This window comes from Rhodnius prolixus, unplaced genomic scaffold (genome assembly GCF_049639745.1).
Source record: "Rhodnius prolixus isolate KJV_2025 unplaced genomic scaffold, Rpr scaffold_1, whole genome shotgun sequence".
Taxonomy (NCBI): domain Eukaryota; kingdom Metazoa; phylum Arthropoda; class Insecta; order Hemiptera; family Reduviidae; genus Rhodnius; species Rhodnius prolixus.
Genome location: NW_027411581.1, coordinates 46,002,385 through 46,029,278, shown reverse-complemented (window position 1 = coordinate 46,029,278; position 26,894 = coordinate 46,002,385). Strand labels below are relative to the sequence as shown.

Sequence of the window (26,894 nt, the reverse complement as noted above, 5' to 3'; positions counted from 1 at the left end):
TTTAGAGTGAGTTATGTTGTTATAGTCAGCAATGTCCAGGCTCTATGGTAAGGGCTTGCTGCCAGGAACTTCTGCGAGAAAGTCCAGAGTGCTACCCACTTACATTCTCAATTTAATATATTTAAGTCAAAGGGCCCGGAGCCTTTTTTCTTTAATTATTACAGCCAATTGTGTCCACCATTGGAAGTTTCTCTAGGAACAGCAAAATCTATAGGCTGGCATCTTGTTTCAAACTCACGATATACGCTTGCAATATCTTTTCCGTTTTAATGCATATTAATGTAAAGATTAATTTATAAAATCGGGAATCATTTGGTACATAAGTAGAATATAACTTTTCAGTTTACTTGTAGTGTAAAGTTTTTGGTTTATTTTTTGACTAATGTGGTGTGCTTTGCACTAATACAAAATAGATCTTATAAGTCTACTGATGAGGACCATTAATCCTGATAGCATCCTCATGTGTGGGAAAAACAGAAAGTAGGTAATTGGGGTTTACCATTTCTTGTATCTAATATAACCATTCTTGAAGGCCATTATACATTATTTCCATTGAATATATTATAAAGTCGGACTGATAGGTCGAAAAGAAATACGAAAAGTCATGCCGAAGTTTGGAATTTCCACACTGAAAATGTTTTTTTTTTTTTCTGTCTAATGAAATAACTATTTTCAATTTAAAAATAACCGTACACTTTCCACCCGAGTACCGTGGCACCTACGGGCACGGAACTCTGCACTAGCTGGCCCAAAACACTGATATTAGAAGGGGCGAGTGGGAGATGTGGATAGAAGCACTGTTCAAACAAGTGAACAAACCAGTCGGTGTCTGCTCATCAGCTGGGAACATTCAGACGCTATCATATGCTCTTGCATTTTTGTTCAGTGTTACGATCTGTAGTGCAGAAGTACGGGCCTAGTAATTCATTTTATTTTTTTGGATTATTTAAGGATACTTTTAGTAGCAAGGTAAAGAAAAATAATTCTGTTTAATTATAAATAAGCCTTCACAAAAAAAAAATTCTCCTAACTGTTTAACCGGAAATATAGTTTTGAGGCTCCCCTCAATTCCAAAAAGTAGCCGTACTTGTTTGGCATTTGGATTAATACCTGAATCGAACCTGACAATTAACTCTTAGAACAAATCAGCCATCCAGGAGTTCACTGCATTCTATTTTATCTAAACCTAGGTATATACTAATTGTTTATTATTAGAATAACTTATATTTGATCACTTTTTTGTTATTAAAAATTCGCATAAAGGCACTTCGTGTAAGGTAAGAAGCTGGCAATATATGATTTCGTTACCTGCATAGTATTAATAGGAATTAAGTATGCACGAACATTTTTGAAATTAAAGAAAATCTGTCAGCTGTAAATGCCCCCTTTGTATTTATTTTTTAGATTTTTGCATTTTTTTTATTTTAGCGAAGTTCTGAGTGAGCTTTCTTCAACCATAACATTTTATTACAGTTAAACAAGTGGATACGTACAAGTTAAATATTATTTTAGTAGAACATCTATTAATTTTAAGAAAATGTCGTGAGCATGTTCACACGATATTTTTTAAACATTTAAAAGATTTTACCCATCGAGTGTAGTAATAAAAATAGAAATGACTGGATTATTATCAAATAGGAAAGATTTATCAACAATAACGCAAAACAGATTTATCAATCAGTCAACAATGAATGACAACTAAAAGAGAAATAAATTAGTGAAATGTAGTATTTGTTTTATAAATTTTTACATTATTTCAATACCTCAAATTCAGAAAAAAAGTATTTTACAAAGCCATAACCTTAATCACCAAGATTTCTTTCTGCCATCGGCTTTACAAGTCAGAAATCTTAACGTAAAAAAAAAAGGTCAGGGATATAATAATACACCCATCTCCTTTTTTACTATAATTATCTAGATTCACTTTTACGATTTGCTTCTAGCTTGGAATCTTTACCAAAGCTTCAATACTAGTTTTAGATTCATATCAAAGTAATGCTTTTAAAGGAGAGGAGCTGAGAAACGCCTAAAATCAAGTCTTAGAAAACTGTTGTATATTACAATGTTTACATTGAAACTTTAGAGGAAAAAACTCATAACACAAATCAAATGAATTTTCTCGGATAATTTTTTCCAAATAAAGAGTGTAGACCTCCTTCCTATGGGTAACAAGTGTTTTCTCCAGGCTGTCTGCTCGTTTGTTATTAGAAATATAAAATTAATAGTGAAAAAACAAAGAAACAGGGATATCGAACAATAAAAATAGGTTGCAAAAATGGAACAATATAGTGACCTTCAAATATTTAAAGTTAAACCAAAAAATAATGGCGTGCTTTAAACTGGGAGTCTGGCCGCTAAAAATTGATAGAAAAGAATGTATGGAAGAGAATTTGTGTGTCGGTCTGACGAAGAAGGAAGTAACAATAATATAGATGATTCCTTGAATCAGAATTTAATCATGTACTTGGAATTGAAAAATATGGCTACTGTGGTTCTATATATAAGAATCTCAATTATAATGAAAATTATTAGTAAAAATAAATAAATAAGTAATTTTGTGTATATTACACAATTTAGCATGAGTTTAAAATGTTTTATTATTTTATTTTTGCATCGAGTAAAGTAGAAATGTCAAGAAAATGTTAGGTCGCTGAGCTGTGATAGTGAGTTCATTAAAAAAATAATTAAGTAGACGAGGCTATAAAAACAGAAAACAAACTTAAAAGCTACTTTGAAAATTGTTTTTTTTCACTAAGGTGCCATTCCATGTCAAAATATTTTTTACTAAAACTTAACTGTCCAATCACAAGGTAGGACCTAAACAAAATATTAAAAATTATAGTGACAGCCGGATTTCAGAGATTAGAATGCATAAACCAGTGTTGTAAACTATGGGATTGCAATGGAACATTTTAAGATACTAAAAATTGCAAAAAAAAAAGACCAACAATTACTATGATATTATTTAAAATAATGAAGAATGACAGTTTGCACGATTAAAAATGTAAACAAATCAAGAGAGAGATAAGCGATTGATTCAATTCCCGTTTTACGATTATTATTTTTTCCTTTTACTTTCATTAACTCCTTCTAAGAAGTTATTGTAAACAGACAGATGAAACATCCATTTTGAGGACCTCTGTTTTCTTAGTGTATTTTTTTGTTTACTTTTTAAATTATTTATTTATTCATTTAATTAGTAATGCGTGTATAAGTTAACATAAATCAAAATGAAAAATTTACTTCTCGCTTAGGTATTCCCAGAAGATACGACAATAAAGCTTTTAACCCAATCAACCCCAAAACACAAGAACAATTTTATTGGATCAAACGCTTAATTGGCCATCTCTATAAACGCCATGTTGTATAATGCAAAAGACTGAACTTAATTAAAGAAAACTAGCAGACATATCACTTTGCTGGAATATATTATTTTTAATTGTTGCTATAGTTGCACTTAAAGTGAACATACGAGGGTCGTTTGAAAAGTCCGTGCAAAAATAAAAACTACTTAATTTTTTGGGGTAAACCTTTTTTATTTTTCAACATAGTCTCCTTTTAGGCTTATACACTTCGTCCAACGCTGCTCTAGTTTGTTGATCCCTTCCGAATAATAGGATTTGTCCAAGTCTAAAAAATAGCCATTCGTTTCTGCAATCACCTCCTCGTTTGAATAAAATCTTTTTCCCGCCACCCATTTCTTCATATTGGGGAACAAATAGTAGTCCGAGGGAGCCAAGTCTGGAGAATAGGGGGATATGAAACGAGTTGGAACCCTATTTCCATTAATTTTGCGACCACAACTGCTGAGGTGTGAGCTGGTGCGTTGTCGTGATGGAAAAGGACTTTTTTGTGGGCCAATCGTGGGCGTTTTTCTTGCAGCTCGGTTTTCAAACGGTCCAATAACGATGAATAATATGCTCCTGTAATAGTTTTACCCTTTTCCAGATAGTCGATGAGGATTATTCTTTGCGAATCCCAAATGACAGTCGCCATAATCTTTCCGGCCGAAGGAACGGTCTTCGCCTTTTTTGGCGCAGATTTCCCCTTGGTAACCCATTGTTTACTCGTAGATTGTTCTTTGGTCTCAGGAGTGTAGTGATGTATCCATGTTTCATCCACAGTGACGAAATGACGCTTAAAGTCCTGCGGATTCTTCTGGAACAGCTGCAAACCGTTCTTGCAACACTTCACACGATTTCGTTTTTGGTCAAGCGTGAGCAATCGCGGCACCCATCTTGCGGATAGCTTTGTCATGTCCAAATGTTGATGCAAAATATTATGTACCCGTTCATTCGAGATGCCCACAGCACTAGCAATCTCACGCACCTTCACTCTTCTGTCATCCATCACCATATCATGGATTTTATCAATGATTTCTGGAGTAGTAACCTCAACAGGGCGTCCAGAACGTTCAGCGTCACTTGTGCCCATATGGCCACTCCGAAAATTTTGAAACCACTTATAAACTGTTCTAATCGAAGGTGCAGAGTCACCATAATGTTTATCAAGCTTCTCTTTAGTCTCCTGAGGCGTTTAGCCTTTCATAAAGTAGTGTTTAATCAACACACGAAATTCTTTTTCGTCCATTTTTTGAAAATCACTCGACTTCCTCGATTCAAACGAATGCCAAACACAAAGAAATAGACCGATCTGGCTGAAACTTGGTGTGTGTTCTTCCAAGAGATGCTACTAACTAAACATAACCTCGATACGCGCCAGTGGTGCTATCTCTCTGACTTTGCACGGACTTTTCAAACGACCCTCGTATGTGATACTAAAGTGAACAATCTCTTTTAGTAGAAATTCTAATTTTTTAACCTTCCGTTAGGCAAATTCAACCAAACCAAGAAAATACTCAAATTCTTTACTCTTTATGTATTTTTCTATTATTAATAAAGTGTTATTTGGTTAAAACCTAATTAGCAAGTAAGTTTCACACATAAATCACGTAAATTACAGTAAGAGATAATCGAGATGGTCCAAGATATTACGAATTTAAAGAAACATTATGAATTTTCTTTAATAATTTTTAAGTAAATTGAGTTTTAATTTAAAAACGGAATATTTCCCTACAGCTTAATAGCCAGCCACATCTTGGTAAGCAATAAATTAAAGTATAACTTAGACACCAAAAGGCAATAGACAGAAATATGTACTGAACCTTGAATAAGTTCCAAGGATATTGCAATATTAATTTAGATGGCTGATCGATATTAACTACAGTTCGGGCCAATACCCCAGAAATAAGTAATACATATATTTAAACACACAGAGATTTATAAATTTAAAATAATATAGGTTATAAAGAAATCTTTGTTCCACATATAATTAGACTTAAAGACATACATTTTTGTAATTAGTGATACTATTGGATGCAGTCCATACTAAAAACTTTACGTACAATTATTTCGTCCATAGCCCTCATGTTTTTTTTTTGTTTATTACCATTTTTGGATTTTCAGCCATCATCAGCAGATGATTTCATAGGATAATTGTAGAGAATTTGTCTATTATCTGTAACGTTTCTATTACACATATGTTTTCGAACCTCACCGTGTGATCGTCGATGTAAGCTTGCCTACTGCCATTTTTAAATGTAACTACAATTCTGTTTAGTTCAATTGTTTGGACTCATCTCTGGGTTACCTCTGAAGGCATTTGATCGGCTCTGGAATAAGAAACTCAAGGGCAACCCTCTGTCTTTTATCTCTCACTCCCTCATCAAGAGTTTAGTGACCATCACTCCGCAAGGGAGCAACTGGATTTCTTTCCTTTAAACAGTAAAAATGGGTGACCTCACACCTACATCCTGCTAACCATCAACTTCACGTTTACCGATGATGTTACGGCCATCCTGATCCCAAAAACGAATAGGCAAACGTTCGAAAACTGAATACAAAACAAATTTAACACTATTATTCTCTATAACTATGGACGTACAGAAACAAAATATACTGGGGATATCCTAACCTTATAAAATCCTACAAAATCCCTTCAATCCAAAATCCTATTCACAAATCCTCTCAACTACGACCAACCGTGTAGTTACTACGCGTCGCTAGAACGCTATAAACGAGAAGCTCCGGATGTACTGTCCAATTAAAGCAGGATAAAATTCAGATTTTTCTAGTTGTATATTGAACTACTTTCAAGTAGAGTGTTACAAAGAAGTTACGAAATTAATGAATACTCATTAATTTAATTTAATTTTTAATCTCTAAATTAAAAAAAGTATATTTTAATTTAGAGATTAAAAATTCCTTAAAAAAACATTAAGAAGTCCTTAAAAAACACTTTTTTGTTAATAAGAAAAAATTTTGGTTACAATATTAAAACGGAAGTTGAAAAAAATAGATCGATCATCAATTAATTTGACAGTAATTAAAATAATAAGGGGGTTACCTATGGAATGACATTTTGTACGACTAATAATGCTAACAAATCAATAGATAAGATATGAGGCGATTGATTCCACCCGTTTATTAATTATAATTTTAAAAAAATAAATAAATAATCGCTTAAAGCCACTAAAATTTTTTTTCATCTCTTAAATTAAAAGAAAACCACTGAAATCTAATAATTACGCATTTTTGGGAATAATTATCTTCACAAATATTTAAGTAAATGATTAGGATTATTTATCGTTAAAGTAAAGAGTCTGTTTTATGATTAATGTTTCGCTACGGCTCATTCCTATCCCTTCTCGGATCCAAGAAATAGAAGAAATGATATCAAATTCTCGTTATAAATCTGATAATGGATGAAAAACTGACCACATCGGATAAAAAGAAAAAACACATGTTCTATGATGGTTAAAAACTGACCAGCAAAGTGGACACAGCCATATTTACATACAATAATCACTAATAAAAAAAAGTTTAGGCGATTAGTTAATATACCGCAATACATCAATGGGTTGCAGCTAGGCATGCAAGTGAAATGAACTGGCACAACTAATTCAATGTCGGCAAGGCTGTTAAACTAGGTTAAATTAATTGAAACTAAACTAAAATAAATAATCTGGAACAATTTTCTTAGATCAATGATTGCGAAAGTTATATCTCTAGAGAGGTGATTTTTTTGTGGTCCACTTTGTTGTGAAATAAAATGAAAATAGAAAAAATTGTTAAGAAGAAAATAGCGCTTCGGGGAGTCGGAGCACTGTCGTACGCGCAATTCCCACCCACAATTCTTGATCTGTACGGTACTGTGAAGCGTTTAAATCCCTTCAATCTAAAATCCAACGCACCAACATTAACTGACCTTACGGCGTTAGCAATCAGACTACTTACACTGAATGAATAACGCTTTTGTCCTTGACCTAGCCAAATCCCGATAACATTCCAAACGACACTTCAATCCACCCATACGTTATCTTATCCCAGTCTACTCTTCCCTCGAATCCCTCTCGAAGACTCATCAATGACCTCGCGATCTTCTGTTCGCGTGATAGGAAAGGGCATCCTGTGTTAGCCAGCTCATCGTTCGATGGCCCTCATTCAATACCTCCAAGTAATTTTGTTTATATATTTACGTAATATATTTACTAACATATTTACTTATTGCCAATAGGCAGTTGTAAATTAAATTTAGAAAGTTACAAAAATAATCATAAGGATAGAAAACGCTCCATCCTCGAGCGGTACTGGCACAATAAGATAAGGGAAGAACAGAAATAGCATTTCATTTTGTAGCATCAAGGGCAACTCTCGCCCACTTCAGGTTCATGGTGTTCTGAGCGATTATGGCGATGGTAGTAAACCGGACACAATGAACGGTTAGTGGCCGTTATGTCCACATTATTCCATGGTCAAATATAGTATTAAACTCTGGCTAGCAATGATTGGATTGTGTAAAGGATATTAAACGAAAAAACATAAAATAAAACCTTTGGGACATCACTTACGAAGTTGATTAGTCCTGAATGATTATGATGATTATGATTATCCTGAATGACGGCAAGCTTTATTGAAGGACTTGCAAACCACTTTGAGAAACAGACTTTATGGTTCTCGATGCGGTATTCGAACCAGGTCCACTACTCAGTTGCAGCTCTCTAATTTAAATCTCGAGCTTAGGTAAATTTAACCATTCAACAACAGAGAATACACTAGCCTCTGCAATAATTAAAACTGTCCGGTAGGACAGTTGTATAAGGGTTGATCGTCAAAAACTGCACGAAAAAGCGTAACGTTGAAAAACACCCAACTTTGACAATTTTTTTCTCTTTTTCTATAAAAGATAAAATTCCCAAATTTTCTTTAAAATATAGGGCAAACCCTCCTTTATAGCTGTAATTTTTTTGCAACCACCCAGATCTAATAGGTTTCGAGAAAAAAGTTGCTGAAAATGAGCAAAAACGGCTTTTTCAAAAAATGTTCTTGTTCTTGTTCTTGTTGTTGTTGTTGTTGTTGTTCTTCTTCTTCTTGTTACCTTTTTTGTAAACAACGTAGCGCCTAAACGCGTGAACCGATTTTCATGAATGAGGTGTCATTCGATTCGGAATTTTATGTAGATGTGCCTTTTGAGGGTCTCGATCCTGTACATCGAATGGGAGAGGAGTTAGCCCCCTTTATGTAAGGCCCCCTCCAAAATTATTATTACTAATTACTCTGTAAATCTTAGCCCGATTTTGATAAAATTTGGTAGGATGATAGGGTTAGGGCTCCCCTACGTAACATTAAAGCGGCAATCAGCTCTTACACTTGTTAAGGGGAAGTATAGGAATCGTTTCAAATTATCGACACGTGAACCGATTTTCATGAATGAAATGTCATTCGAATCGAAATTTTGTACAGATTTGCACTATAAAGGTCTCGACGCCGTGCCTCATAAGGAGGGGAGTTTGCCCCACCCAAATAAGGCCCTTTCTAAAACTATTATTACCAATATTTCTATAACGCTTAGTCCGATTTTGATAAAATTCAGCTCGAATAAGTGGTTAAAGCTCCTCTACATTGCTGATGCTCTTGCACCTACTAAGAGGAAGTACTGCAATCGTTTAAATTATCAATGAGTGAACCGATTTAAATCAATGAATTGTCGTTCGATTAAAAAATCTTTGCCTCTTTGCCTAGAAGTACTGCAATCGCAGTTTATTTTTCTTACTCCTCTTAAAAGGAAGTAATGAAATCGCAGTTTAATTTTGCTATTTACGCACAAATACCTTCCTATTTTATTCAAAACGCTTTTTCAAAAAAAGTTGTTACTGAGGATGGTTTGGGGGACCTTAACGATAATCATTCTTTAAAAAGATCTCTCTAGTGGTAGTTACGGTTCCGACTTACCATCTTATCAGGTTATAATGATAGAATTGCTTATTCCAAATTTAAAAAATTCTGTAAAGCAGATATGTAACTTTGTAAAATAGACAAAAAGGAAAATCTATCCAAAAGGTACAAAAATCTCTTTAACAAAAACTTACAGTTTAAAATGTTAAGTATAAGGGTTGATTAAACGCCAAAAGGTACACAAATCAGCAAGCACCCAACATTTCATTAATTCTTCATTAATATTTAAGTAATTTTACTGCATTAATTTTCATTAATATTTTTTAGAATTTATTAGATGTCACAGACCCTTATGCTGGCCACTTCATTTATATTTTTTTGTTATAATTATGATAAATCACACATATGTACATGCATGTTAAAGTAGAAAAAGACAAAGTTAGAGTAGGCTACTGTCTTGAATTCGTCTTACCGAAATATTCGTGAGCACAAATAACACACAGTTAATAACAAGTAGATTATTCAACAACAATTATTGATTTCTCAATTGTAATTTAATTTAGTCCCCCTAATTTTACTTATAGTAAAATACTGGAATAATTAGCTGTCCTAAAAATATACATATCTTATTTACTTTATATTACATATTACATTTTTTTTTATAAAAAAAAGTTTTGAATTTTTTAGCCTCATAATTTTTTTTTATTTTTTATAACGTTTTTCTTTTTAACCTGTATTTAATAGTTTGATTATTATAAATAACTAGATATTACAGTCAATCTACAGTGCTACTTGAACAAATATTTTGTAGACGAAAATGGCCAGCATAAGGGTCTGTGACATCTAATAAATTCTAAAAAATATTAATGAAAATTAATGCAGTAAAATTACTTAAATATTAATGAAGAATTAATGAAATGTTGGGTGCTTGCTGATTTGTGTACCTTTTGGCGTTTAATCAACCCTTATACTTAACATTTTAAACTGTAAGTTTTTGTTAAAGAGTTCACAAATATGTTCCTAAGTACTTTAAAATATGAAAACCCATTTACTATTCGACTAGTTAAAACTGTCCGGTAGGACAGTTGTATAAGGGTTGACCATCAAAAACTGCACGAAAAAGCGTAACGTTGAAAAACACCCAACTTTGACAATTTTTTTCTCTTTTTCTATAAAAGATAAAATTCCCAAATTTTCTTTAAATCTTACTCCAAACCCTCCTTCATAACTGTAATTTTTTTGCAACCACCCAGATCTAATAGGTTTCGAGAAAAAAGTTGCCGAAAATGAGCAAAAACCGCTTTTTCAAAAAATGTTCTTGTTCTTGTTCTTGTTCTTCTTGTTGTTCTTGTTGTTCTTGTTGTTCTTGTTGTTACCTTTTTTGTAAACAACGTAGCGCCTAAACGCGTGAACCGATTTTCATGAATGAGGTGTCATTCGATTGGGAATTTTATGTAGATGTGCCTTTTGGGGGTCTCGGCCCTGTGCATCGAATGGGAGAGGAGTTAGCCCCCTTTATGTAAGGCCCCCTCCAAAATTATTATTACTAATTACTCTGTAAATCGTGGCCCGATTTTGATAAAATTTGGTAGGATGATAGGGTTAGGGCTCCCCTACCTAACAATAAAGCGACGATCTGCTCTTACACTTGTTAAGGGGAAGTATAGCAATCGTTTCAAATTATCGACACGTGAACCGATTTTCATGAATGAAGTGTCATTCGAATCGAAATTTTGTACAGATTTGTACTTTAAAAGTCTCGACGCTATGCCTCATAAGGAGGGGAGTTCGCCCCACCCAAATAAGTCCCTTTCTAAAACTATTATTACCAATATTTCTACAAAGCTTAGTCCGATTTTGATAAAATTTAGCACGAAGAAGTGATTAAAGCTCCTCTACGTGGCTGTGAAGTGCCATCATGCTCTTACACCTACTAAGAGGAAGTACTGCAATCGTTAAAATTATCAATGAGTGAACCGATTTACATCAATGAATTGTCGTTCGATTCAAAATCTTTGCCTTTTAGGGAGAAGTACTGTAATCGCAGTTTATTTTTCTTGCTCCTCTTAAAAGGAAGTACTGAAATCGCAGTTTAATTTTGCTATTTACGTACAAATACCTTCCTATTTTATTCAAAACGCTTTCTCCAAAAAATGGTTATTGAGGATGGTTTGGGGACCGCAACTATAACCATTCTTTAAAAAGATCTCTCTAGTGGTAATTACGGTTCCGATTTAACACCTTATCAGGTTATAATGATAGAATAGCTTATTCCAAATTTTAAAAAAATCTGTAAAGCAGGCGTAACTTTGCTAATAGACAAAAAGGAAAATCTATCCAAAAGGTACAAAAATCTCCTTAACAAAAACTTACAGTTTAAAAAGTTAAGTATAAGGGTTGATTAAACGCCAAAAGGTACACAAATCAGCAAGTACCCAACATTTCATTAATACTTCATTGATATTATTTAAGTAATTTTACCGCATTAATTTTCATTAATATTTTTTAAGAATTTATTAGATGTCACATACCCTTATGCTGGCCAGTTCATTCATAATAGTTATAATTGTGATAAAATGTATATTATATCTTCGTATAAATAGGTACTTTATTTTAACTCTATTCCAAATTATTCTTCTGATTTCTCTTTAATGTGCCCTTTATTCTGAAGTTGTCACATATACATGCATGTTAAATTAGAAAAAGACAAATTTAGAGTCGGCTACTGTTTAAATTTGAATCACGGAGGATTTAAAACAATATTTCAGTCTTGAATTCGTCTTACCGAAATATTCGTGAGCACAATGACACACAGTTAATAACAAGTAGATTATTCAAAATTATATATTCATTTCTCAATTGTAATTTAATTTAGTTCCCCTAATTTTACTTATAGTAAAATACTGGAATAATTAGCTGTCCTAAAAATATGCATATCTTATTTACTTTATATTACATATACACAACATTGTGGGAAGAACACCTAGATGGAGAATGTAATTGAAGACAACTATATTATTTACGATAAAGCCAGATTGACTACTACATAAAATAACAATTACTTTAATCGAAGAATGAACTTAAACCGACGATTTTTATTTAAAAATAAAAATAAATAAACAAAATCACTGATGTATGTTGGTGTAAGCATTTTTTAAAAATTTTTTTGAATTTTTAAGCCTCATATTTTTTTATTTTTATAACGTTTTCTTTTTCACCTGTAATTAATAGTTTGATTATTATAGATAAATAGATATTACAGTCAATCTAAGTTAAATGGTGTGCTACTTGAACAAATATTTTGTAGATGAAAATGGCCAGCATAAGGGTATGTGACATCTAATAAATTCTTAAAAAATATTAATGAAAATTAATGCGGTAAAATTACTTAAATAATATCAATGAAGTATTAATGAAATGTTGGGTACTTGCTGATTTGTGTACCTTTTGGCGTTTAATCAACCCTTATACTTAACTTTTTAAACTGTAAGTTTTTGTTAAGGAGTTTGTTAGTATAGGTTAAATCAGTACAGTAAGTGGCTATCACATCCATTGCGATTTAGAAGAACGACGGCGGTTTTGAGGTCTGTAAAGTGTACAATGAGGGAGTCTGAGTGCGTGTGAGTGGTATGCACCAGAGCGAAACCCAAGATTTTTCGACGTTTCAAAGAAGCAAAGCAAGTTAATGCTTCTTCCTCAACGGTGGCCACGCCACTTCGCCAATCTCGAACGGAGCAAGTGATACAGACCAGAATTAGGACTGAGTTAACCATTCCTATTCATCCCTGGTATTACAGGGTGTATTTTTCTCAGCGAGTTAAGTTTTTGAGAACTGTGTAAGATATCAGATTAAGAGATTAGACGTTAAGACAGAATCCTTATCTAGTTTAGGGTAATCGGAATTGGATCGCAGAGCTGTTTATGTGGGTAAAATGGACGTGGTTTGATATGCTCTCGTGATGACCATCAGAGCCATTCCTGAGAGAGTAAAGAACAACCTGAATAATCGCCAAGTGGAACTTCTGATTGACGCATTTCCATCAAAATCAGAAACGACAGATAAACTTATCGTTTTTACGAGATATTCTGTTAACTCACCAAGACCGTGTGCTACAAAAATATGTTTTTTTTTTCTTTATTTCGTATTCAGAGGACTACACTGTCAAGATCGTAATACTTCTTCTTGCAAGTCAAAGTAGAAAAAATTGTCACGTAAGGAAATGATGAGTGTTGTCAGGAGAGATGAAGTAATAAGAATGAAACCGACTTTAACTAAAAACATGAGAGTGGTGTACAACATTATCAGGTTCACTTCCAATTGTATTATCTATCGATCTCCAAATTGAATGTTTAAAACGAACTGAAATGCTAGCAAAAAAGAAAATAGAATAAAACGAGCGAATCTATTGTCTAAATCAAATTTTTTACAGCCATTTAGACATTTTTTCAAAACGCTATTTCTCTAAATAGATATGCAGAAATAAAATAAGTGTATAACGGCATTTTCTGTTGAAATAAACTCAGTGGGACCAACAGGATGTTTCATGTAAAGTAACTCTTTTAAAGACAAAGACTCTAAGCAATTTAACAGTTTAGTACTTCCTTAATTTCAGAATTAAGTTCTAAACCGTAACCATCCATTAAGGAAATAAAAATGTCCAACACTTCAAATAGTTGTAATAATAAACAAAATTGAATGTTCAGAAAAGTAACAGAACACAGTACCTTAAAGAATATTTTAACTAAATAAACATAATGTTGTGAACTGAAATAAGAGTCGAAACTCTTAAATCAGAGTATAAAAACGAAAGTTAACGATCACTCTAAAGTGCTCTTTCAGAAAAAAGCAGGAAAATATCACCTATTCCAACCGAATTCCAAATGTATTGAAAATAGTATCATTTTATAAATAGATTTTTTTTTTTTTAAATAGGTTGGCAATGATTTAAGTAAAAAACAGGGAACTGATGCTTGAAAATAAAAATACAATATTTTAAAAAATCAATATGAAACTTCTATCAGGGATCACTGATTGTAGAAGAAGGAGTAGGTGGCGCACACTTCCCTCCAATGATTACGTTGTATTTCAGTGAATCTGTTTAAAATCAATTTTTGGAATCAATAAACAAGAGTAAACATTCCAAGTGAAGGTTTGTCAATAAAGAGATTATAACAAGCAAAAAAGAAATACATAACATGAATCTAGAGAGATAAAACTAAAAAAGGTTTAATTATTATTGTCAATACATTTTTTGGGATAAAGACTATGGCAGAGGTTTAAGTGTTACGCTTAGGTATAAATCACGTTTTGACTAAATTATAATAGGAGGTTATTGGTTATATTTTTCAGGGAGGTTATTGGTTAATTTAAACAATGTAAACAAATTAATATAGTTCTGGATTTTTTTAAAAAAAAACATGGAGGTCTTATATCAAATGGCAAATATTATCTGGAAATGGAATGTAGGTGTGTTATCGAGACTGTTCTTTCCGGAGTGTTCTAATTTTTAATTAAAAAAAGTGCTAAATGGAACTACTTAACTTTTTTTTAAAAAAGTAATTACATCATGACTAATATATAACCAGACAGACCATTGTAGATCATTCTAGACGTGAGATTACGACTGCTTGAGAACACTGAATTTATAGTTTTGATAAAAATTAAGTTAATGTTTATTAATGAACAAATCTATTTATTTTAATTTTTTCACTGTTTCTAATATTTGAATAAATAAAAATGAAGCGAATGATGAAATTGAACCTAAACTATTTAACCTTTGAGGTTAACACACAAGTTTTTATAAAACCAGAAATAAAAAGTTAGTATTATATGAAACAATCAAAACCAATGTGCAATTGCTAATTAATCAGTGTAAGGCAAAAATAATTCAGAAATTAAATTATATTTCATCTTAAACACAAGTGTAATCTTTTCTGACAAAAATGTTTCATAGTGCTGAAGATAAACCTAGTGGCTACCTCAAAAAGCTTGATGTAATTGGAAATAATTTCTTCTTTGGATAATATTCTTAAATTATTGCATGAAGCATCTCATGGCAAAAAAATCTAGGCTATCTTTTTTTTTTTTTAAAGTATCTTTAAAAACTGTCAAGTTCGGGTTAAAATCAGCTGCCGGCCCTAATTAGAAGCGTTTCCTAGCTCACTGTCCGGTGATGGTTAGAGACTGTAACGAGAGAACTATGTCCAGAGGCTGAAACTGTACTGATGTTAAAGAAAAAAAAAACAATTACAAAGTATTTCTTGTAAGTTAACACTTGGATCAGACACCTACGAGTATTATATAACTTTGTGACAAGATATATTATACAAAGATGGGTCACTTCCTAACCTGTTTGAGTTAACTTACTAAAAATGCTGGTAGAAGAACATTCCAATTATCATGATGACTGTGCTCACAAGTGATTACTTTATCCTAACAAAGATTCTGAATTTTTTGCAATATGAACTGTGATTTCATTACTGTAATTAAAGTAATTACTATCTTACTTTTAAATGTTGAATTCTAGAAGTAATAATATATTATGCAATACGAATAAACATAAGAATATCAAAAGTAAATTCAATTTCCTTTCCCCTAACAAATTTTTTATAAAGTTATTTTGACTGTACTCTTTCTATTATGAGATTATGTCTAGTCAGTGACAGAGATAGCGATATGTTGTTAGCTGCTTTCATTACATACCCGTGTAATGAAAGTAGCTAATAACAAATATATCCTTGGGAGATTTCCTGAAAGCTAATTAGGTGCGCAAAAATAAGTAAGATATTTACATATCATAAACATAGTTTGTTTCACAACAACAAAAATCTATTATTTACATTATTATTTTTTAAAAAAAAACGTACGGCACAATAATTTCTACGAAATATAATTAGAAATGATGGGCTTTCATTTTAACAGTAGCATCACGAACTTTCTTTTGACCTGACAACAGAAGTGAATAACCCTTTAATTAAAATTTATAACTCGGATTAATTAACTTGTTCTTTAGAACTTTGTGACAAAAGAATGTTACAAATAAAACAATCTCAACATAAATTCGGTTTGTTATTTTAAACCAAATTCACCATGTTTATTTAATGTTTATAGGTTATAAAATACGCTAAAATAATGTTACTACTTATGAACATTCAAAAATTTTAGTAATTTAATGTAATTATTTTTAGTTTTAAGTCGTCAACAACTAAGACTAAGGTCATTGGCGTCCAGAGCCCTCTCAGTTAACTGCCGGCCTTCGGACAACGTTCTTTCGCAATTTTTTTTTTTTTAAAAAACCCTGCCCATCATTGCACAGTGTGCTGCAGAAACTGTTGGATGGGACACTTTTTAAACTCAAGACCTACGCCTGACTTCTAATTTATCGCGCTTCCAATTGGAGCTTTCTTTTTCTTGCAATTTTATTTAGTTGTACTTTATTGAGCGGAAGAGGGGGGATATTGCAATAAAATACCATTTTAATTTTTTTTTTTTGCTAAATTTGGTATAAAAAATACATACAATATTTGTAAAGTGGGACGTATGGCCAAAAATATTAAGGCTGTTGGTGGTACCCTTAAGAGTCGCGTATTTTCCACAAATTGACCGAAGAACTTGCACAAAATTAACTCTGTAGGGCTCACACAACATTCATATAATGTAGATGTTATATAAGGTGAGATCACCTTAGTATCCGCAAGAATAACCAAGAAGAAGTGGCTGAAATGAAATTCTGACTAAACATTTGCCAATTAGAATGAACACGAAGAATAAGTTGCATGGTGACGAGCAGTGACGAAGGAATTCCTATTTTTTCTAAACAAAACTAAATTAATTTTACTCATGTGATAAAACGAGGTAACTTATAAAAAAAATATATACTGATATTAATATCGAAAGATAACCCAGTTTTTATATTAGATACTTAGATAACAACGACAACAAAAAAATGTCTGGTAACCCAATATTTTTGTACCCACTTATAAAAATTCCGAGGGTACGATAACAACAAGTAAAAATAAGTAGAAAAAGAAAATAAGGCTACATTAATCCAATGGAAAAAATCCGTTAAATCACTTATCCCTAATATAAACTATCTTAATCGTATTTTATTTACGGAGTAAAACAAACTAAATTAGAATTGGCGAAGAGTATGATGCAAGTGCCAAGAATGAAAATGGAAGGTGAATAAACCTGAAGCCACATAGCCCCAGGTGGTTCTCTTCAGCTTAAGTAAACAGTGTGTTTACATCAAAAGGAAAAGGAAATGGCTACAAAGAAAGTGGCACATTTACAATAGAAATAGGAAACGAGAAGAGTCAAGACACCCTGTTTTCCAAATAAAGCACAAATTTTATTAAGATAATCTAATTGCTATTTTCTCCTTACGCCTATACCAGGCGACATCATTAGTGAGCCTTAACATCAAATGAAGAAAAGTAGAACTATGTAAAAAATATGCCAAGTTCAAACATTCTTTTTTTTAAAAAAAATTTTCATGTAATTAATTAAGTAGTTATTCGAGGGCCTCAAATTGTAGAAGTTCAGAAATAATCCGTGTTCATTCAATCTTTAAGCCTACCTAAGACGTAGCATCAGAGATGGGCACTGATTAAAAAAACAATTAATTATAAATTTAATTAATTAGTTTAAAATTTTAATCAGAATTCATTCGGCGAAATTAATCGTACTTTTTAATTATATGACAATTAATTAGTGAACTAAATTTCAAATTTAATCGTTAATCAAACTAAAAAACTGTGATTAAATCTGAGAAATTAATTGAACTTTAATTTTAATCACCGAATTAATTTAATTTTAATCGTTAATCAAATTAATTTAATTACTCACTATAAGACTTTTCAACCAATTGGTTCGGACCACATTTTGGCGAGGCCACCTTTCTGCCTCTAGCAAAAACTTTTCGATTAATTTTTACAGACTTGAACTTCACAAGGATTCGATTCACTAAACCAACATAGGACTACCCTTACACTCACATTTAACCGTGTTGGTCTCTCAATAGGACCATCTTATACTTTCATTTTACGAAGGGTTAAAAAAGGTAACTCTTATTTAGATATTTGAAGGTTCAACTACCTGCAAGTATTTAATTATTAAATTTCTAACCAAACTTCCGAAAAGAAAGAAAATCAATATCCCGGAAGTGCAATTTTAAGGAAAGGTTTTTCCTGTAATTTACTATGAATTTGCCAAACGGATTCATTAGAAGCTGATCTAATGGCATACTTAACCTTGAATGTCAGTTTGGCTTGTAATTTTTTCAACATTATTATTAATTTGATCTCTTATTTCTTTTTATGATACTATTCTAAGATACAACAAAATTCATTTATATTCGTAAATGATAGTAAGAAAAAGTCATGTGAGTTTTCATACGAGATTCTTATCATGAGAAAGTAAAGTGAAACAGTCGAATATTGGCAAAGACTATCCGAAAACGATCTTAACTTGAAAAATTTCTTGTAAATTTAGAATGATTTTTAAAAAAAATAATTTGCTGGCATTTTTTCTCATTATTTACGGAAGATTATTATCATTTCTATAACATAAAATGTTACTAAAATATGCGAAAAAAATAAAAGATTTAGAAAAATAAGTGAATCACCATTGTTAATACGCTTTGATCAGCCATAACTGGTTTTCATTGGACGGGGCGTGGTTACCCTAGACATGGGCAAGACCTGCCCACAGTCTGCAACCATACTACATTGCGATTGGCCAAAACTTTAAACCAAATAATTTCAATGAAATTAGTAATTTACATTTTTTTTTCAACATTTCTCCCATAGGTATTTGATAAACTTTTGAATTAAGCAAGAAAAAAAAATTTCCTTTTAAAAATACGATAAATAATATTTCTTTTGGAATAATACCTAATGTTTTACACAGTTATCGTTAATAAAAACAAAAAACTTGAGAAATGTTATTTTTTTTAATGGTGAAATTGATAAAAGAGAAATGGGCATATTGTAGACTTGCAAGCCGCCATTAAAATAGGCTGTAAGCTTAATATCTACTGCATCCGGTGGAGAACTCTAGTGGCAATATCTGTAAACATAAATGCAGTTTCTACATCACATTTGATCATGCTGACGACTAACTAGACTTGTATAGGACTGTATTTACTCATATTTAAACATGTTGGTCACTCACTAGACCTATATAAATCCATCTTACACTCCATTTAACCATGTTGGAGACTCATTAGACTTAAATAGGACCATCCTATAGAAGAAATATGGCCAACTGTGTTGGCCGCAAACTTTTTTTTTTTTTTTTTTTTATCTCTTTTAAGCAAATAATGAGTACTAAAATAATTCGCAAAGAACAACTTCCCGATATGGAGAATAGTTGCATTTATTTCCAACTCCAACTTATCCGCAGAGAACTTTTATGGTTGCACAAAAAATATTTACGAGGGCAATGACTTTTTTATTTATAGGACTTAAATCTTCAAAGATAGTACTTTAATAGTGAAGGTAAATTGGATGATTAGTGGTGATTGACGATGAGATCGCGTGTTTAAAGATATATCTTAACTACCCATCGGATAGACGATAATTGAAGGACTAAGTTTTGGATTAGATTTTTTTTTCTTGCCAAGTTTATTTTATTTTTTAGAAATTTTATTGCCTTGGAGAAAGATTACATTTTTTCTAAACGATAACTTGCAAATTTAAATAAAAAATAAATTTTTCCTAAGCTCTTTTGTTGATAGCAACACTATCTCTCAATATAAAACATTGAACGTATAAATAGATATACATATAACATATAAAAAGATATAATGTTTTATAAAATAGAGAATAGAGATCAGGGTCGAATATAAAATGTATATTCTGTATGTCACAGTCAAAGCGCATGCTTACTTCAATAGATTGCTACTGGTGCAACAAGTGCAACCTGGAGGGTTACTTTGGACTCGATTAGCCAACATAGATGCAACTTAAAAATTTACTTGTTATCTATTCTGTTCTGATACCAGTCTCACTTCTTTCTACATTCATTAAGAACAATATAGCCTTTTCAATTCAGTTCAATGCCTGAAATCGTCCTAAACTTTTTCTCAATTTATTATTTTTTTGTGAACCTTATGGAGATGTGATTGAATTTCATACTACTATGAAACTTTTTGATAAGTTTTAACCATCTAAATATTTTCTGTTTATTTTAACTGAAATACAAAGGGATCCCTTATTCATTTTTTCAATTACCACTGTTTTTCAAGCTTATAAGGAGAAACTTTTGATATCATGTCAAATTGTCAATTCGGGTTTCCAGCTAAATACACATTTAAATGGACTCAGAACATGAAAAGCGTGTTTCATTCAATTGTGGCACAGGTGTGTGTGTGTAATTTAAAAATAACTTTAGGGAAATTTATGAATGATGTTAATGTTTTAACTGTGTTTTCTACTTAACACGAAAAATGGTTTAAAACTGCAAGATAATTATGAGAAAAATATATTGGACGCATTTTTCATCATTTAATAGTGAACAAAAAAGTATCCCAGTTAATAAAAATATTACAAAATTCGTTTTAAATTTCATTGTGTCCGTTTTATTAAAATATTAAAATTAACATAAAATATTAAATGTAAAAATATGATTAAAACTAGAAACTATGTCTATGTCCAGTAAAATTCGCAATAAAATAAAGTTCCAAAAAAAATTTAAATTTTATACTTTAGAATTTAGGATACAGTGCAGTTACTATCTGGATTAAAATGTTCACAAGCGATAAAACTTTAAATAAATTTACACTGGAGGGCAAAATAGATTTATTTCAAATATAAAAATGAAAATAATGATTTTATTCCTTTCTTGAGAAAAATAAATATGAAGTGGAAATGTCGGAAGGGTTCTGAACCCGTCCATAATATAATGGAAGATGTCAATCAAAACTTTCAGACGAAAATAAAATAAGCGAAATAAAGCTGCTTAAAAGAATAAACAAAAAGGAAAACCAACAAATAAGTATGCATTTGCCTCTGCTTTTGCTTATTACTATAATAATAATATATTATTATTTACTTATTATTATATATTTATTTTGTTAAGAAGTAATATGTACCTTCATAAAGTTAGAATTATTATTTTTGAAAGCTGATACATTTTTTAAAATCCAATGTTTTTTTTTTTCTTTGCGTCAGAATAACTGTTTTTATAATAATAAATTTTTATTCCTTAATTTTTCGACTGTGAAAATAATTGACTAAGGTCATTATTAGCATAACGAACTAAAATAACACACATATTATTTCGTATAATTACTTTTGCAAGTTAATATCAGACTGAGGATTAAGTTTACTGTCAGCACTTTCACTCTGGTAATTTTCTAATAATTAATTATATATATATAAATCCTTACTTTAACGTCAAACATGAAATATTGATCAACATAGTTACCATTTTTATGTATAGCTGTTATTTCCTCAACAAAATTATTTATTTTATTTTGTAGATACACTTTCTTTTTTACTCTTTCCCCGTTATTTTTTAAATTTTGCCTTTCTAAATTAACGTTTTATGTCTTTTCAATACACTTTTATGAGTAAGATTTTTAACAGGAGCTCACTAGATCGGTTCATTTTGTCTGTAACGAATGAACATTGTCCGAAGAGGGGCAGAGCATTGAGGGGACTCAGTGCACCAAGGACCACAGATGTGGACGCTCTTAAAATTTCAAAATAATTCATTACTTTTATAAACTTTTAGAATACTTATTTTTATTACAATTTTACATTTCATTTAAATTAATTCTTGTGGATGCAATACTTATTGTAAGATTGGCACTTCAATGATTTAAAAATTTTAGTTTTACCGTGTAATATTGTTTATGCCTTTTATTTTACAAATTATTTTACGTTTTATTTAAATATTTTGCTTCAATATTTTTCAAATGTGATAGTAACATAAGAATGTATGATAAATAACTTTAATGTTACCAGAAGGTAAGTGCAAATACTCGTAGCAAAGTTATTTCGCATAGTATAATCAACCTGAAATGTATGCGTAATTAATATCAATGTCATTTAAGTTTGTTATGCTGATAATGACCTTGGATATAAGAAAACGTCCATTAAAATAGGATTTAACTAAATAAACAATTATTCTGATACTAAGGTGTAAGATGTTTTTTGATAAAAAATTAATCACCATTCATTGAAGAATACTTTGGAGCAGAGGAGCAACGAGACATTACTTATTGTTGAATAATCTATCGTGGGTTTAACGTAAGAACTCGGTAATCTCTAATAAATAACCATTCTAAGGAAAGGTTTTCATCTCATCAATAAAGAAATTAAAAATAGATAGTTTTAAGTTGGTCAAGTGATATATATTCATAAAATTGTCTAAACACACGATACGAAATTGACTAAATATTTTTTAGTAGCTATTATTTCCTATACTTAAATCCTGATTACACATAAAAGATATGAATCTATTTTAATAACAAATATTATTTTTTACAGAGTGGAGAGCAGCAGGAGATATGGACGAGGAGAAAGTGAAGGGAATATTCCAAATTTTTAAACTAAATATAAAAATGAACTGCCCAATGATTTCTACTGTCTGATGTGCAATAAAAAAGATGCAGTGTGCCTAGGCGGCCACCATACCCCAGAACAATGGGCATGGGTGGCAGCTGATTCAATACTATTTGTAACAATTTTATGCGGCAACTTGTTTACTGTATACGTTTTAAGAAGTTCTAGACTCATGTCAAATAGATTTGTACTCAGTCTAGCAGTCACTGATACTTTAGTAGGACTAACACTGCCCTATCACATAGCTTTCACAGTCTTCCCACAACTATCAGTCAACAAGACCACCTGTATACTTAGGTAATCAATTGCTATTAAAAGAAAATCTATGATAAATTATGGATTTATGATGCATGGTGCGAGAATATGCTTAGTGACTCAAAATTTGCAAATAACTAAAAAGAATATTAAATTTATGTATGCAACTATGGCGGTGCATATAGTTGGAGGGCACTCGATAAGTTACAAATTTCGAAAAACTATATAGTACGCAACATTTCAACACATAGTACTACTTATAATTTTGAACGATGCAACTACATACAATGCAAGTCGATAATATCGAGGGTTTTCCCAGTTTTGGGCGGACTTTAAATGGTATCAGTGGAATTTTTTATGATTTGAAGAATGCAAAATTTATTTCTGCGATAAACAAAAAACTTAAATCATTCAAATTATTTTCTCCGTTTAATCTAAAGCTATCAATGAATTTATTTAATATCTGTTCAAAACTGAACTATTTATATAATATATATAATGATTGTTCCTGAACAACTAATCGAAACAATCAGTGGCTATTTCATTAGTGAGGAGTGTATAAATCAAGATGAAAAACGTTAATATGCTCGTGAAAATTAATAAAAATTAATGATTTGAATAATTTTTAATGATTTAAACATAAAAATTTAACCTAAATTTTTTTTTTTAGGTTCGTATTTGTATTGTTAGCATGCTGCTGTTCAATTCTCAACGTAACCGCAATTGCATTTGATCGTTATCTTGCCATTGTACATCCGTTCAAATATGAATGTCTGATGACTAAAAGGTAAGATTTATTAATTTTATAAAAATCCTAATCTTCCAGAAAACTGACTTGCTGACTGAAACCGTACTCTCATAAATAATCTTTTATACAGATTTTTTCCCAAATACTTAAAAAATGTCCGTAGCATAAAATGAAATGAGAAAGAATGAAAGCATTTTATATTATTTCTTTCTCATTAGAAAGTTACACTAAAATATATTTTTTTGAAAATGGTAGGATGAAAATCGGTTCCTAATGTTATTTATTTATTGTGTTCGTGGTCTTGTAGTATCTAATGTTTAATGTTTGACAAAATAATCATAAAAATCTAAGATATTGAATTAATTTATTTGCAGAGTTGTTAGAAGGGTGTTATTAGTAGCATTATTGAATGCAATTGTTATTAGTACAGTACCCATATACTGGAATACTTGGGAGGAAGCAAGTGTCTGCGAATTGGGACAGGTAATATTAACAATGATATTTTAAATCTATGACATAAAACAGTTTTTTTTTTAATTTGCAATTCTTTTGACTAACTTTCAAGACTTATTTCAAAATAATATTTACAAAAAAAGAAAAATCTAGCACACACCATCAAATAAAGTCATTATTAAACAAATATTACTACAAAACATTCATAATGATTTTTATTTTTTACTATTTAAAAGGTCCTACCTCGATATTACACCATAGCAGTACTTTTACCAGCATTTTTGATAATTTGGTCAGTTATGATAGCTATTTATACAAGAATATGGCATGAGGCTGTAATTCAAGCAGAAAAATTAAGACGTACAAACGTGTGTCATCAATGTAAACCATCATTTCAAGTGAGTTTTTTTTTTTTTTTTCTAAAGTTGCCATCGCATTATAGAATTCTTTTTTTTGAACCTTAAAACACTGAAGAAATTTGTGCCTTTAGTGTTGTTAACTTGCACTTTTATTTTTTTAATGAATAAGTGCCAGAAGCCACGTATGTTTAATTGGGTAACTGAAGCAGATTTTCAAAAAATTATTTGATAATTCTCAAACTCGGAAGAATTGATTATCAATATATTTGAATCCTATTTTGTATGATTGGTTAAATACATGCAAATTGGATAAAAAATCAAACTATACATAAGCAGGAGGGCCCCGAATTAATGAAACATAATTGGCGGAAACAGGCACTATATTTTTAAATCTTTGATGTAGCGAACAATGTTAATTAAATTAGAATTGTTTTTACGAACTTACTACACTAGGTCAGTTCAAATGTTGAAGTACTATTTGTTTTCTTAATGTTTCAGGTAGTATTGCTAGTTATGGGCTGCTTTACGATATGTTGGCTGCCATTTTTAGCAGTAGCCGCGGCTCAAGCAGTTGGTTATCGAGATCGTATTTCTTCTAATGCTTACAAAGCAGTTCTATGTCTAGCGCTAAGTGGTTCCGCTCTTAATCCATTAATTTACGCTTGGAAAAATGCTGAATTCAAAGAAGCAGTTAGAGAATTAATGCGCTGTAAAAATAAAGAGCAACAAGGAAGTGTTATGACCATCACTACTGGTAAAATGCTGGCTCATCCACAGACTAATGTTTAACAAACCAATGTTTAAATTTGGTACATTACGTCGAAGAAAGTAAAGTATGCCTGCCTATTCAAGCGCGCTTTACATCCAACTAACTTGATCAGAAGCTGTAATCGGAGAGGGTTGTCTTCTAATGAAGTAATTAGAAAAATAGTAGATCTTTCACAAAGATCTTTCAAACATCGATTGAAACAGATGTTAGTTGAGAAACGTCCGATTAAAGTGCAACATTAACATTAGAATTTTTAATACATAGGAGCTGAAAGTTACTTAGAATTAGGCGCTAAAAGTTTACAGAGAAGATTATTTCTTACTACATCTATTTCAATAATTTTTTTTTTTTTTTTTTTTTACAAATAACATAGCTTAGCAAATTACAGCATTTTAGCGTTGATCCCTCTACAAAATTTAACGAAAAAAGCAAGCTTGATAAATTTTTAAACAACTAATTAGTCAGAGTAGGTCAAGACCAGTTTATGTGACAACATGTGAAGGTAGATATCCGAAGCCGGTTAGAATAAAATGAAACATAAGCTTATCATAATGAAATTATTAAAAATTACTATTCACTGTTTTTTAACTGGTCTATAGTGCTTAAGCAATAAGAACGATGCTCAAAATATGGCAATTGAATCTACTTAAAGCTAAGTATTATAGCTATTAATCAATCTTAGAAAAGCATATTCCATAGATAAAAGCGAAAAAAGGTTATTCCTACTTTTCTTTAACTCTACTTATAACTAATGTGTGATAAAGTGGTGCTAAAAGATGGAAGTTCCTTACAATAGAACTTTTTAATTACTTTCAATGCTTGTCTACAGATTATCTAAAACTAACAGTTCAATAAAAAATTGAGTTAAAAACGGTTACATTGTTTTTTTGCTATTAGTTCTAAAAGAAAGAAATATTGTATTTATTTAGCTCAGACCGTCAAATATAATACTTGATCATGGTATATTGTGTAAAATACCAGTAAGGAAGAGAAAATTTGGTTGTGATATTTATTTTTAAAAAAACTGTGATTCGTTTATTAAGATATGGTGTGGATAATTTTTTTTAAATAAGAAAAGTAAAGAGGGTAAGAAACTATTGTTAAGACAATTTAGAGATTAAAATAAAATTAAACACTTGTAAAATTTTTTAATTGTTGCATTATCTGTAAATACTTTTTTTTATATTGTCTGTGATTTTGTCTCTCTTTTAAGTGTACATTATAGTCAAATTACATAAATAAAATTAAAATAAAACGCCCAAATATCTATTCAGTTTTTATATGTAACATTGGTGCTTCCGATTAAACAATTTAATTCAATGTGGAATTTTAGCAACTCATTTAACCATCGTTTGTGTATATAAAAAACAGTAAGCCTTACAGTGTGCAATGAATATACAAGCGATTGTCATTTAATGAAAATACTTTTTAATGGGAAGTCCACCCAAACTCTCTTCCAGAAATATCATAACAGAATTTTTATGGAACAATATTTCAAATTAATA

At 31.0% G+C, this 26,894-nt stretch overlaps 2 protein-coding genes across 6 annotated transcripts in view; one reads left to right on the top strand and one right to left on the bottom strand.

The window, feature by feature from the left end:
* The window catches only part of nonC (serine/threonine-protein kinase Smg1), an 89,044-nt gene that overhangs the window by 31,558 nt on the left and 30,592 nt on the right, over nt 1-26,894 (bottom strand). The gene's annotated exons all lie outside the window — the stretch shown is intronic.
* mAChR-C (muscarinic Acetylcholine Receptor, C-type) lies at nt 759-25,551 on the top strand. Of its 2 annotated transcripts, none has more exons than XM_074141290.1 (6): nt 759-969; nt 22,731-23,102; nt 23,731-23,847; nt 24,183-24,291; nt 24,498-24,659; nt 25,119-25,551. In XM_074141290.1, exons 2-6 carry the CDS (start codon nt 22,834-22,836, stop codon nt 25,407-25,409), a joined length of 948 nt encoding a protein of 315 aa, XP_073997391.1. In that variant the 5' UTR covers nt 759-969; nt 22,731-22,833; the 3' UTR covers nt 25,410-25,551. The 2 variants fall into 2 exon arrangements, with proteins under 2 accessions (XP_073997391.1, XP_073997397.1); XM_074141296.1 differs by lacking the exon at nt 759-969 and adding an exon at nt 1,050-1,190.

Coding starts and splice junctions, on each gene's coding strand:
- mAChR-C (XM_074141290.1), top strand. CDS start 22,834: ATGTGCAATAAAAAAGATGCAGTGTGCCTAGGCGGCCACCATACCCCA. Junction 23,103..23,730: donor AAGACCACCTGTATACTTAG/GTAATCAATTGC, acceptor TTTTTTTTTTAG/GTTCGTATTTGTATTGTTAG. Junction 24,292..24,497: donor GTGTCTGCGAATTGGGACAG/GTAATATTAACA, acceptor ACTATTTAAAAG/GTCCTACCTCGATATTACAC.